This window comes from Danio aesculapii, chromosome 6 (assembly GCF_903798145.1).
Source record: "Danio aesculapii chromosome 6, fDanAes4.1, whole genome shotgun sequence".
NCBI classification, from domain to species: Eukaryota; Metazoa; Chordata; class Actinopteri; order Cypriniformes; family Danionidae; genus Danio; species Danio aesculapii.
The window spans coordinates 9204316-9219957 of NC_079440.1; the positions used below are offsets into that span (position 1 = coordinate 9204316).

A 15642-nucleotide genomic window follows, 5' to 3' on the forward strand; every position below is an offset into this window, starting at 1 on the left:
CTTTCTACGTGTGTGTAACCAAGAAAGAATCTGTGATGGTCTTATCTGTTACACACAGAGGCGGGTACAGTGAAAACCCACTATCATCTGTTTAGCTTTGAGAGAAGCTTGTGTTCTTTTTCTAAGAGAAACACACAGGATTTCATATTTTAGTGCTTTTGTCATCTGACTGTATAGATTTGACTGTGTTTGTTTGTCTTTAAAACATTCTAGATTAGCTTTCACTTACCTCTAACTGATGTGTAGTTAAGTTACCAGTAAACATAGATCCAATTACAGATAGCCACAACAAATCAACAAAACTTCTCAAATCATTGTGTTTTGAGATAAGCATTGTTTAATTCTACTTTTATAATTCTAGAAAAGGTATAAGCTGAAAAATGCCATTTTTTTAAACACAATGGAAGTCAATGATAATAAATGGTCCTCATTTGTGGAAGAATAAAAATTTTGTATTAATTATTCATTTAAATGTCCGCTAAATGGCTTCAAAATGTGCATTTCTTAATCGAAGTTTGACGTAATCTCAACTGAAACATGAAGAGAGGGCAGGACATATAGTAGCTCCTCCCCTTTATAAAATACAGCCAATGCCTTATTGTTTTTAATCCCAGCTCCGCCAGTAAGAGTGCTTGAGATCAAGTGCAGCAAAAGAAAAGCATCTTGCACAGGACATGTTAGATACTTGCATTTGATTGGTCAAAACTTGATGAAAAACTGAAAAGTGTGATAAAGTGACAAACTGCAAGGTTTTTTGGATGTTTATATCAGGTTTATATCTTCTAAATGCACATTATGTCACTGTTTTGGAGCACACTAGCTTATAGATATCATTAAAGAGCCCCTGTTATGGGTTTTTAAAAACGATCTTCCATGTAGTGTGTAACACAGCTCTAAGTGATGTGAAATATCCAGCTAATGCTTAAATCTGAAAGTGCACCGTGTTTAAAACTATTGGTTCATCTATAAAAGAGTCGACTCAGAGTGGTTTAAATGAATCGTCGGGGGTAACGAATCTTTAGCCGTGTCGGTGTGACATCGGTACAGAACTCAAGCCCCGCCCATTTGTTGCACGAGTAGACCTGGGAAAAATGTAAACCCCGGCCACAAACACTGTAGCAAAAAAAGAAGACAACCACTGTAGCAGATCCCGGCTGAATCATGTCACGAAGACGCTGTGCTCTGAAGTGAGAGGGAAGGTTAGTATTATTTTTCCTACCCAAAGATGAGGCTGTGAAGAGTCAGTGGTTGAAGTTTGTTTTTGCAAAAATACCTCAGCATTATAGCCCAACCATGTACTGTGTTCCCGTCATTTCTGATGAGTGCTTCAGCAATCTACACGCTTACAAAGGGGGATTCATTGGCCGTTTGAAAAAGGGAGGATCAGAAAAGACTATTGACGTATGGGACTTTGTCAGAGGAACTTTACAGTACACAGCTCATGGATCAGTTTCTTCCTCCATTTCACAAGTGTAAGCAAGTGTGATTAAAATGGTTGCCTCCTTGTTTTCTCTGGCTTACAAGAAAGAAAAAACATTTTGCAACCACTCCACGTGGCTTGTACTGTATCTGGTCAACTCTTTATATTCTTATATCGCGTCTAAAGCCACATTAAAAAGGCGCTGCGTGTCACTTTCTTCATAGATTTGAATGAGTTTCTGAGCTCGCAATCCTCTGCTGTTTGTCGTTGATATGGCCCCGTCAGCTGTTTCTACATGGTCAAGTTTCAAAATAGTTCAGTTTTTGCCACTGTGTGAATTAATAATGAATTTGTCGTTATTTTTACTTATGGTGATAAATAGAGCATATGCCGCTGTTAAACTGCATTGCTTTAATGCACCCCTGCATTGGGCTGTCACATATACACTGCACTCTGACTATTTCAAAACTGTCATTAAGCCACGGTGGGCGATTCTCTTTGTCTCGCGATCAATCACAACAGACTGGGTCATCAGACCAATCAGCGCAGATTAGAATTAAGCTAAGAAGGGGTTTAGGAACAAATGACTCGCTGAATGAATCATTTGAGAGTCGTTGGGATGATTAGGTGAAAATAAACGCATATTATAAGACAATAAAAATCTTGCATGCATATCAGCCTGTTGTTGGAGACCCCCAAAACCAAAATATGATCTTTTTTAATGCATAATAGGGGCTCCTTAAAACTAACATACTGATACTGACATGTAAAATACTTTAATTTCACAAGACCACTCATGGGACAAGGAGACTCTTACTTTTGACTGCCAGCAAATATGCTTTCAAGTCTTTCTGCAGTTTGGTGCCCTCGTTCTGTGAATAGAGAGGAGTCAGAGAAGAAACCATCACTTGATATTTAAGAAGCATAAAAGGGACAGAGGTCAAAAGTCAAAGCAAGCAGCATATTAAGGGTTAAGGCTCTTACCATCTGCTTGTTAAAGTTGGCTACTTGCTCCTCAAAGGCTGTGTCTTTGGTTTCATCTGCCTTTCCCAGTTTCTGCATCACCTACAGGAAAATAAAGCAAAAAAAGTGACATTATGCATATGATTCTTGATTTGCGGGTACATTTTATGTCTCCAAGATAAATCTAATATTTAAAGAATAATAACACAAATTATATAAAGCTGTTGCCAATAATAAAATTCTTTTATGTGCATTTTGGGATATTTGGTCTTAAAAATTTACATATACATATATATATATATATATATATATATATATATATATATATATATATATATATATATATATATATATATATATATATATATATATATATATATATATATATATATATAAATAAAAGTTTCTGACTCTCTCTGTGTTCTACATTCTTTTTATATCCATCATACATTCTGCATTCATATCTATTCGCAGATCCCTGATTATTAATAGCAACCTGTACAGTATATTCATCTATTTGTAAATCTCTGATTTGAGTTACTAGGACTTGTATTTTTAATGTTCATAGTACATACATTTGTGAATAGTACCCATAATTTTCTATCATTGCAATAATAAATTATACCTATATGCTGGACTTGCTGCTATTGCAATAATCGTTGCTTAGACATAAACTGCATTTCATTGCCATGTACTTGTACATGTGTAATGACAACAAAGTTTAACCTAATCTAAAATGCATTCAGCTTCAATTACCATTAAAAATTACCTTAATTAATTTTCATATTGTTGGTGTTTTTAACTCTTCGAAGTTAAATAAACATTTGCTTTAACATCTATTTTCTGTATTATTTGTATTTTCGGTAATAAAGAAACATCATTCTGTATCTATCCTTACATTCTGGTCAACTCTGTTAATAGATAATGAAGTTGTGTTCATTCTCATTATGAATACAAGTAACTGTAATATAATGCAATTATTATGCATTGTTAAGGTTTAAAGGGGGAGTAATATGATCTTTTTGCAAGATGTACTGTACATGTCAGCAGAATGTATCTGTGAAATTTCGGAAAACAGATATTTTTAGCATGCTGTAATTCCCCCTTTAATGTGAAAGCAAAACAAACTTTTCCTGTGTTTCTTTAAATGCAAATAGGCTGCTGCTTCCCGCCCCTTTCCACACAACCCAGCGTCAGGGAAAACTTGACTATAGCAACATTTCTGCATAACCACAAAATGTACTTACACACGTTTTACTGTCGTTTCTTGGTAAAATAGAATAAATAAATTGAGACTGTAAAACACCAACAACATTTGTTCTTTTTTTCCCTCACAAATAATTATGCAATTCTGAGTGAGCCTCACACAGTTGAGTGGGCTTGACAAACCACCTGTAGAAAACACACCCTTTCATCTCTCTGACACTTGCACCAGACACTTTCTTACAATCACTCTATATCTATTTAAAAAAACACTACTTTTATGAAGCGTGCTTCACACAGGTGAGTGGGCTTGACAAACCACCTGTAGAAAAACTCTTCTCTCAAAAAAAGCACTTCATTCTCTGAGCACTAACAGTTTCTTTGTACAATCAGCACTTCTTGTGTGTGTATTGCCTCTTCTTGTTGAATCGCTGAATGCCTCCTCATTTGTAAGTGGCTTTGGACAAAAGCGTCTGCTAAATGACTAAATGTAAATGTTTACAGGGCAAATCATTGACAAATAAACCTTAAATATGCTCTTTGCACTGTACTATATAAATACCTCAAAACAAATACATCTGTGTTGTCATATCGATTATATACTGTATTTATATATAGATGACTTGTCTGATGTCAGAAGAAAATGCATGTGTATCAGTATGTTAGATCTATATTAATTTTAGACCTCTTTCAGGCTTGAACAGCAACATTTTATTGGATTTTTTTGGTGGAAATGCTGTCTAAAAATGGTGCCAAAAATAGGGTCTTAGATCTCAGGACACTGCAAATGATGCTAACAGTCTCAGTTCCAAGTTCCTCTTTCCCTTTAAGAAAGCTGACATACTGGAACAGTTCTTAAAAAATGAAACTCAAAGGGATAGTTCACCCGCAAATTAAAATCCTGTCATCATTTCAAACCTTTATGGTTTTCTTTCTTCTATTAAACACAAAAGAAGATATTTTGAAGAATGCTGGAAACCTGTAACTATTGACTTCTATAGTACTTATTTTTCCTACTATGGAGGTAAATGGTTTCAGCTATCTTTAAAACTTCTTTTGTGTTCAACAGAAGAAAGAAACCACTTGAAGATCCCAATTTTCATTTTTGGGTGAACTACTCTTTTAATCACCCAGTCTTACAACTAGGTATGGGCCAGTATAAGATTCTGACGGTATGATAACCTTGGATAAAAATATCACGCTTTCACAGTTTCACGGTATTGTGATTACTGCACAAAAATAAATTCCTTTACAATGTCTAGGTAAAAACAACAACTTTTTTCCCTTTTGAACACAATATATTTTATTTTGAGAAACATTTTAAATATTTTGGAGCAGTAAACATGTCAGGCTAAATAATTCAAATGAATTATTGACTTCTGCTGTCTTCATTTATTTCAAAAACAGATTTTTTTTTTACAATTTAAAGTGATATCTTTGGATATTTTTTCTGCTGGAGATACTGTGGTCCTAAAAAACGAAAAGTAAATAAAAAAAAAATAGTACACATACCTTACGAACGGTATTGCAGAAAATTTTGGCGGTTTTAAAACCTTGACTTTTCCAAACCGCCGTATACCTTGAAAACAGTTATCGTTCTATGCCTACTTAAACAACGAGCTGCCATAATTAAGTCATATTCTTCCCACACATGCAAACAAACACTCAGCAAATGTTCAAATCTAAAAGTTCCCTTATTTCCTAGGATGTTTCCATTATACAAGATTAACATTTCCTGGTAGATTTAATTACGCACATTTCCTTTAGTTCAGTTTGGCCTACTTCCTGTCTTGTATGTACAAGTTAGTGCTCGTATCCGGTTCATTTCCTTTTCCTTCTGCTCCCCCATATCCCCTCTTAGTGACATATCAAACATGCCATGCATGGCCCAGAGAGTGTTGGTCTATGTCAGCCTGAGAAGGGCCACAGAAAAGCTCATCCCATGAAGAGTCATTTCAAATGACCAAAATGATTAAATATAATAGATTTTTTACACAATAAAAAAACTTTCTATCAAGTTTATTATAAAAAGACAACTATTTATTACCAAATTAAAATTAATGCATTCATTTGTGACCCTGAACCACAAAACCAGTCAGAAGGGTCTTTTTTGTTTTGTTTTAATTGAGAATTATACATAATCTCAAATCCAAATGAATAAGCTTTCCACTAATGTAGGATTTGTTTATGGCACAATGTTTTGGCAGATTTAACTATTTGAATATTTAGAATCTGAGGGTTTGAAAAAAATTAAATATTGAGAAAATGCCTTTAAAGTTGTCCAAATTAAGTTCTTAGCACTGCATATTAATAACCAAAATTTAATTTGGATACATTTACAGTAGAAAATTTACCAAATGTCTTCATATAAGATGATTATTGCAGTTGTAAGGGCATCTGCCGCATAAAACATATGTCAGAGTAATTGCCGATTCATTCCATTGTGGGGACCCCTGATAAATCAAGGACTAAGTTGAAGGAAATTGAGCGGGAGAGATGATTGTCATGAGGGGGACACATGGTCGAATGTCCCACACAGAGGGAGACCAGGGGTGCGTTTCCGAAAACCATCGTTAGCCAACTAAGGTCGCAAGTTCCGTTGATACAAACATTTCATTGATTTGACGTTTCCCAAATCCGTCGTTCCAACGAACGTTCACAAACTTGTGCACTTGCAACTACACCTCTGGAGCTGTAGTTTAGAAACAGGCACAGCTAAACCAACACGATCTCACGACAATTCGCAACTTTTTGATTTAGGGGCTAATTTGCATGAGTTTGTATGATCTCATTCATACAATTTTGTATGATTTGCTCATCCCCCAATGAAGATTGAGTTTAGGGGTGAGATTGGCTGCCATACCTTTTTTTTTTTTTTTTTTAATCGTACATTTTCATACGACTGAACTCATGAAAAAAATGGAAAGTTTTCCTCATGAAGAGAGTTACGTTTCCTCGTGAGATCAGGCTGGCTTAACAGATGCGTTTCAAGTCTTGACTTAAATGCCTTGGTTGGAGCACATGTGATCATTTCTGGGAGTTGATTCCAGCAGTAGGGGCTAAAGTAGCTAGCAGTAGAGTTTGTTTTGAGTCTTGTTTTGTTGTTTTATTTTACATTCGTCACAAATGTTTCAGCTCAAATCATTAATTTATTAATCAATTAATCATAAAACATGGGCAATATGGGCGATCGCACTGGGCAGCGTCTTGCTGGAGGCGGCACGGGAAGACTGTGCCCCAGTAAAAGCTTGGAGATACGATCTATTTTATGCAAGTGTATTATGTTAAAGTGGCAATACCACAATAAAGTTTGGCGCAAGTTCGTTATTCTCTATGTGCAACCGAAACAACGCTGGTGAAAGCAAACTGACGCATGCGCACGTTTCTGTGTGCATGCCGGTTGTTTACATTGTTTACATTAAGTTTATGTTAATTCGAAGACAACAGATAATTCTATAAAACATATTTATTTATTTATTGTATTCTATAGAATTGTCATAATTAATATTCATGCAAAAGATTTCTTAAGTAATCCTAGCATTTCTCTCTAGTTGTTACATAGTTTTCCAGTAACATTTAATATTGATTTCTGTTATTTATTTAGAATAATAATTCATTCATTCTCTTTCTTTTCGGCTTAGTCCCTTTATTAATGCGGTGTCGCCACAGCTCAATGAACCGCCAACTTATCCAGCATATGTTTTACGCAGCGAATGCCCTTCCAGCTGCAACCCATCTCTGGGAAACATCCATACACACTCACTCACACTCATACACTACAGACAATTTAGCCTTCCCAATTTACCTATACCGCATGTCTTTGGACTGTGGGGGAAACCGGAACACCCAGAGGAAACCCATGCGAACGCATGGAGAACATGCAAACTCCACACAGAAATGCCAACTGACCCAGCCGGGACTCGAAGCAGCGACCTTCTTGCTGTAAACCGACAGTGCTAACCACTGAGCCACCATGCCACCCTGAACTAACATTAACTAGCTAAAAAACAATCTGTAAATTCTAGAAAACTCTTGATCCAGAGCAAAGGAATTTAGTAACACTGGAGGGGAAATCACAGTGACCTCTAATCTCCCACCGGCTTTCTCTTGGCCTATATTAATAAAAGCCATGTCAGCTGTGCTCTTCTTAGGGAATGTATGAATGTGATTCACTGTGCAGGGAATGTTTGAAAGCTGATCCTGAATGCACCGGACCCCTCCCTCTAGAAACCCCTGTCATCCTAAAATACAGTGTCCTGGATGTGTGTCATCATGACGGCCTGCGCGGAGCAGCAGATTCAGGATGAAGGCATTCTCTCTGACTCAGAGGTCTTCCAGGAACACTGGATATGACTGTATCTATAACACTGTCAGGCTAACGATTCAATGATTTCACAATGGCCGACAAAAACAGCTGACCCATGTGCAGTATGCTAAAAACATGACAATCAATATATACAGTCAAGCCCAAAATTCTGACTTAAAGGGCACATAGTTTACCTCTTTTTTATGATTTAATATTAATATTATGGTTCTTCTGAGTGTGCCAGTATAGGTTCAGTTTAAAACACAATCCAGATTTTTTTATTATAATGTGTTAAAAAGTGTCATGTTGGGGGCGTGTCCACAGTTCGCTGATTTAGGGGTGTGTTGCTTCACATGTAAATTAGTTTCGGCTTCCCGCCAACGTAACAAGGGGGCGGGGCCATGAGCTCACCCGCTCTGCGTTTGCAACAGAGTCTGACAGGCAGACTGAGAGGTTCACCATTCAGTCGTACATGTACAACTCTGACACAGACCAAGCAGAGAGTAGAAAATCATTTGTGTCTTTGTACAGTTTTACAGCCGACTGTGTGCTAGTTTCAAGTGCCGAGCTTGTACACAGAAACTAATAACCACGCACACTGAATTAACTTCGACTGAGGCACCGGATGCGCCGCTCGAAGCCGCGACACGGCACACCAGACACTCTCTGTGGCGCGGCAGATACATGAAGTGTCCTGAATCGTCGCGCCATGCATTTTTGAATTCTAAACATAGGTTTCTGCAGTAGTCCGCGGAGTCCAGCCGTCGACTTGAGTGTACCCTGATAGAAACCGATGTTTAGAATTCTAAAACGCATGCTAGTTAAGATCACAGGGAGCTTCTGGGATCGTGAGAAATGCAAACGGCTGAAGTATAAGGTAGACTCAATGAGAAGTACACATGTTTGCAAACCTACCTAAAGATACAACCAATAATTCTGATTAGAGCGATAATGTGGAGAATATTGCTCTTGTGTTGAGCCCAATGAGCCTTGCATCTAAAAATAGAGCAAGTGTGTTCCTTTAGTGATATCGCTTTGACTTACGCTGAAAATGGCGGACGTGAATCAACAAACTGAGGATATAATGACGCGCCTGTCAATCAATATTGGTGGGCGGGGAGACCGCTCTCCTACGTAAAGTTGTGGTCGGTTTGAAAACTGCTCCAATTGGTCCACCGTTTTTTTAATGTGATAAATTGAAAAAAAAGCACTGGGTGTGCTTATATCACCCCAATATGACAGTCTACACTATACATGCACATATGTCTGTCCAAACAGCTTGAAAAGTAGATTTTTTTACCATAGGTGCCCTTTAAAGTAATCTTTATTTAACCAGCAAGTTTTGTTTGTTGTATGTTTGTTTGTTTGTTTTACCAGAAAGGCTTCTCCCAAAAGATAACAGGATGTGCACAGAAAATAGCAATAACGTAAACCAAATTCTTTGATACGTCAGCTACTAATACTGTATTTGAAGGTCATAGCAGACACTGTTTACAGCCAGATAAGACCAGACTGCAAAAATGCTTTTCTTACTTTACTAGTTACTTGCTTACTTACTTTCTAGTCTGAATGTGCCAAACAAAATGATCTTATTTCAAAATGAAAAGATTATTTTGCTTGCTTTCAGGTAAAACTCACTTCATTTTGACATGTTATTTATGAAAAAAGACATTACATTGTCAGCAGGGTGCGAATTATACATTGACAATCAGGGGCTTTTTGTTTTGGGTAGTATTAGTTTGTGTAATGCTTCAGTGAATTAAATGTATGTATTTATTTCAATTACATCTAATTTATCAATAAAATGTATTTAGCTTTTCAGTGTTTTGTGGGTTTTTTAGTACATTCTGACCTACAGTATCCTCTGAGTAGCTATTTCAGAAGTTACTTCAAGTCAAACTATACAAACTTATTTTACTTTGCTTTTAGGCTATATGTAGAAACAACCGTTATAAGGGTGGTCAAATGTGTTTTTATTATCTAATATAATAAATATGCGCAATACTTTCTCATACGCACTTGTACACAGCACTTTATATCAATATACAATGCAATACTCTACATTCGCACTTGTACACAGCACCTTATAACCTGTATATTTATAACAATCTGTACATACAACTCAACATCCAGGTTTCTTGACTAACCGCATCTGTTTAATGTTTATCTTTTTTTTTTTTCATATTTATTTTGTGTTGTCACTTGTCACTTTATGTACACTGGAAGCTTCTGGGGGGGGGGTCAAACCCCCCCGTAATTCTCACTCTGATTGTCAGTCAAAGACAATATTTTTGCTTGTCTACAAAATGCTTCGTGTTTTTGTCTTGTTTCTGGTCTGAATGTCTAAATGAGGTAAGCAAAACGGTCTTATTTCAGAATGAAAACAAGGTAATTTAGCTTGTTTTGAGTAAAAACTCACTTAATTTTGACATTATTTATTTAAAAAAGGCAATTTTGTTGCTTGTTTAGAAAATGCTTTGAGTTTTTGTCTTGTTTATCTGTATGGGGTAAACAAAATTATCATATTTCAAAATGAAAACAAGATTATTTTTCTTGTTTTCAGGGAAAAACTCACCTATATTTGACATATTATTTGTGAAAACAAGACTAGTTTTTACTTGTCTAGAAAATGCTTCCTGATTTAAGAACTTTTAGATATTTAGACCAGAAACAGGACAAAAACTCAAAGTAAGAAAAGCATTTTGTTTTACATGCCATTATGTAAATTTGTTTGTGTAGAAAAACTGCAATTCCTGATGACTCATTCTTAATTCTGTGAGACAATTAATCCATTATCAAGAACTTGAATCTTTAAAACTCTGCGTTCTCAGAAAGGTAATATCCAGAAAAGCATAATAGGGGCACTTTTAACGTATTTGACTTCAGTCTGAAGTGCTCTCTGAATCAGCAGATTTCATTTATACCGCTGTGATCAGACCAACACTGAGCAGCTGAGATTGGTGAGATCCTTGGTGTGTGAGTGAGAGAAGCATTTGAGCAACTGACAGGAAACTTTATACTAATTGATGCAATGACCCGTAATAACACACCCACATGATCTGACCCTGTTCAGATGAACAATCATCCTCTCTTTACTTTATTGCACCATTGACCTCTATTGATTATACATTGTAATAAATGTAGGAGTGTTTTAACCCAAATTTGGGTCAAATGAACAAACCCCAGACTTGGGTTAAATCTTTTTAATTTATTGCTAAATTTAACCCAATGGTTGGATTTGTCAGTATTTGACCCACATCTTTGCCAAGATGACAGTACATAATATTTTACTAGATATTTTTCAAAATACTAGTATTCAGCTTAAAGTGACATTTAAAGGCTTAACTAGGTTAATTATGCAAGTCAGGATAATTAGGCAAGTCATTGTATAACGATGGTTTGTTCTGTAAACAATTGAAAACAAATATTGCTTAAGAGGGCTAATATTATTGACCTAAAATGTTTTTTTTTTGTATTAAAAACTGCTTTTATTCTAGCTGAAATAATACAAATAAGTCTTTCTCCACAAGAAAGAATATTATTGCAAATACTGTGAAAAATTCCTTGCTCTGTTTAACATCATTTGGAAAATACTTAAAAATAAATAAATAAAAATAAATAAATAAATAAATAAAAAATAAAAAAATAAAAAATATATATAAGAAAAAAAAATAAATTAAAAAAATAAATAAATAAATACAAAAAAAAAAAAAAAAAAAAAAAAAAAAAAAAAATCACAGGAGGGCTGATAATTTGCACTTGTATATTGCGATATGAATATAGTTTCACAAGTTGACTATTTGAAAAGAATTCATTATTGATTGGGAAAGGTAGGGGAGTGTATCTGCATACAATACAAAATGCATTAAGATAGAGATGAAAGCAATAGAACAAAAATAATAAATAAAATAAACATTGCTTTGTGGTTTTTGATAGAGGTTCACAGTATTGAGGTACAGAAAAATCAATAAATCACATGTAAAAGATCATATGAATAGGCCCACACGGAATCTGCGCGCACAGAATTCCGCAGATTCTTAGCCCATCATTGAGTCTGTATATTTACTTGTGTAAATGTGTGTAAATTTATATTTATTCATTTTTAAAATTTATTTCAGTAATATTATTGACTAACATGAAAATATTTATATGATTAATGCATAATATAGTTTGTAAAGTAATATTTTCTGTCTTGCAGTGGATATATTATATGAGAGACTTGCTTTGTTTACCAAATAAAGTAGATCTAATTGGATTTGCATTGTAAACATTAAAAAAAACGTTAAAAAGATATTACTTTCCATTTCATTTATTAAAGTTTTTAGTTATGATACTCCTAAAATCATTCCGCATAAATCTGCAGATTTTTAACAAAATTCTGCACAAAAATAGCAAAAAATGTCCGCAGATTCCGTCTGGCCCTACATATAATTTCATGTGCACAGGCGGTTTAATTAAATTCACTTTAAATCTTAGTTACATGCCTTATAAAAACCCATCTAAATTAAATGTTTGCACACTATTAGATTAAACTTTGCAATGACTCCACAAATCACATCTGAACTGTGTTTTCTGGTTCATATTAATCCCAATTTCACATCACAGATTACGATATCAATGCTGAAGTGATATATTGTGCAGCCCTAATTTACAAATATGTTATATATTAGAGCTGCACAATATATCATTTCAGCATGGACATCGCAATGTGTGTGTCCGCAATCGTCACATCGCAGGATATGCAATATTGAGGGATTATAGTTGATCAGCACAACAATTGATTAAATGTGAGATTTGTGGAGTCATTGCAAAGTATAACCATTACAGAGGGATAACCATTACACACACACAAAAAAGTACAACATTTGTAACTTTAATGAAGAATGATTTTACTGAAGGCTGCACGGTGGCGCAGTGGGTAGCACAATCCCCTCACAGCAAGAAGGTCGCTGGTTCGAGCCTCGGCTGGGTCAGTTGGCATTTTTGTGTGGAGCTTGCATGTTCTCCCCGTGTTCACGTGGGTTTCCTCCGGGTGCTCCGGTTTCCCCCACAGTCCAAAGACATACGGTACAAGTGAATTGGGTAAGCTAAATTGTTCGTAGTGTATGAGTGTGTATGGATGTTTCCCAGTGAAGAGCATATGCTGTTGGCGGTTCATTCTGCTGTGGCGACCCCAGATTAATGAAGAGACTAAGCCGAAAAGAAAATGTTCATAGTAGGCGCTAACAAATACAATGGAAGTTAATGGTTACCGGTTTTCAACATTCTTCAATGTATCTTCTTTTGTGTTGAACAGAACAAAATGTTAGAAACCAGTAACCACTGACTTCTATGCTGGGAAAAATACTATGGAAGTCAAGGGTTACCGGTTTCCAACATTCTTCAATGTATCTTTTTTTGTGTTCAACAGAACAAAATGTTAGAAACCCGTAACCATTGACATCTATGGTAGGAAAAACAAATACTATGGAAGTCAATAATATCAAATTTAATTAAAAATAAATAAATTAAAAGGAAAAAACAAAAAGTTTTTCATATTAATCTTATTAATACTTCCCCACATTATAATTCGTTATTTACATAATTCTTTATTTCCCCTTTTGCTCTATTTATTCTCCTTTTCTGTTTCTATCAAATGTTTTGTTCTATTTTATTTGATTTTTTTTTTTATTAGATTTTTTTTATCATTATTTTTGTTTATTTAGTTTTTCCTCTCCTTTTTTTCCACAACCAAGTTCCACATAATTTCAAAGGTAACAATAATAATAATTATTTGATATAATGGAAAGAAGAAAGAGAAAAAAAAAATACTATGGAAGTCAATGGTTACCAATGGTTACAATGGCGGTTCATTGTGCTGTGGCGACCCCAGATTAATGAAGAGACTAAGCCGAAAAGAAAATGTTCATAGTAGGTGCTAACAAATACAATGAAAGTTAATGGTTACCGGTTTTCAACATTCTTCAATGTATCTTCTTTTGTGTTCAACAGAACAAAATGTTAGAAACCGGTAACCATTGACATCTATAGGAAAAACAAATACTATGGAAGTAGACGGTTTCCAACATTCTTTAAAATATCTTCTTTTGTAAATCAACCAAAGAAAAGCAAGTTAAATTAGTTTTGAATAAGTTAAGGATTATAAATAAAGACAGAACTTTCATTTTGGAGTGAACTATCCATTTATGAGACAATACTGACTTGAAAGATTAATTAGTCAGCCTCTTGAGCTTTAACCAACAGATTAAAGAAGCTTACAATAAAGATTTACCAGAGGCTGTTTGTGTGTGTGACTTTATCAATGCATTCTCTCAAGTATAAGTCAAATGTCAGTTCATCAGTGTTTTATAAAGGCCCCTGGTCTTTACATGCTCGATGTGTGCTGGTGTTCAGTTACAGCCACAAATATACCCCAGACCACAGCCGTTGGCCTTCACACACACACACACACACCACAGTTTGTCTCACAAGGGTTTCAGAGGATTAGCTCACAGCTACAGCCTGTTTGCTATTCATAGCCCAATCCACACGCCGCTCAATAGCTCTATGAGGACGGACAGGTGTGTGGGTGGAGTGCGGAAGAGGGGCGTGGCTAATGCGTGAAGATCTTGATTGACAAGCAGCCTGTCCAATTAAAGCAGAGGTCAGGAGGAGGCTGAGGACACTTCTTTGGGGGTTTCTAATCTGAGAAAAGATGAGTGTTGTAACTTTGCACCCATCTCTTGTCCTCCAGGGTCATTCTGACATATTTGGATCGGGAGTCTTTATAATAGAGCTGGGCCATATGACAAAAAAAAAAATCTCATATCACAATATAAGTCATCTCGTATCCTGTCAGTGTTGGGGGTAATGCACACAAGCACTGCGAGTAAAGTAATAGTAACAAGTAAAGTAATGCATTTTTTTTATTAATTAATAATATTTGAGTTTAGTTTAATTAATTAGCTTTTTAAAATATTAATTGCTGAATTTACGCACTCAATGTAAGAATTTGCTCCCCACAGGAACAGACAGAAACCAAGATGGCAGACCAGAGCCTTAGATTTCTGTTTTGGAAGAATTATTTGGTTTATTTTGAACACTGAAGGAAAGGAAAAGGGGATTTTCTCAATGGACAGAAATTTTAATTAATTATGAAAACAAAAGCTACAAAAATAGCAAACACATTGCTTTAAACTTTTAATAATCTGTTTATACAGCATGTACTGTATAGCTCTGGGGCCAGAAAGGTCTCAGATGATAACAGTGTCCTAAAATATTCTTTTAAAGGTAAATGAAGCTGTAGGTTTTGCAGTGCGATGTTAATTGCAGAGCTCGTCTTTTTAAAGAAAAGAGGAAAATAAAACCCTGCAAGTTCTGAAAGAGACCAAGCCTCAGCCAGGTAAGAAATAGTAACACAAAAGTAACTCAAAAGTAACGCAACTCATTACTTACCATAAAAAGTAACTAAGTGATGCAGCTAGTTACTTTTTAGGGGGTAATTTAATATTGTAATGCAATTTCTATAAATTCAATCAATAAATAGTTATAGTATAGTATAGTATAGTATAGTATAGTATAGTATAGTATAGTATAGTATAGTATAGTATAGTATAGTATAGTATAGGTGTGAACCTACACTGGTCTCACCTTTCGGTTCGGTTGCGATTATCAGGTCATTGATTTGGTTCAATTTAATATCTCGATGCATTGAAGATGCTTTCCCCACGTTTTTATATTTTACTTCACAGCACAAGAATTCTTGTGTTAA

The 15642-nt window shown here is 35.2% G+C and overlaps 1 protein-coding gene across 3 annotated transcripts in view; it reads right to left on the minus strand.

Moving 5' to 3' along the window:
* Positions 1-15642, minus strand: part of bin1b (bridging integrator 1b) — a 63009-nt gene that overhangs the window by 36399 nt on the left and 10968 nt on the right. For all 3 annotated transcript variants that reach the window (XM_056459443.1, XM_056459442.1, XM_056459444.1), the window contains exons 2-3: positions 2405-2485; positions 2238-2292 (exon numbers count right to left, since the gene is read on the minus strand). In XM_056459443.1, the coding sequence (XP_056315418.1) occupies positions 2238-2292; positions 2405-2485 (136 nt within the window). The remainder of the gene's footprint in view (positions 1-2237; positions 2293-2404; positions 2486-15642) is intronic.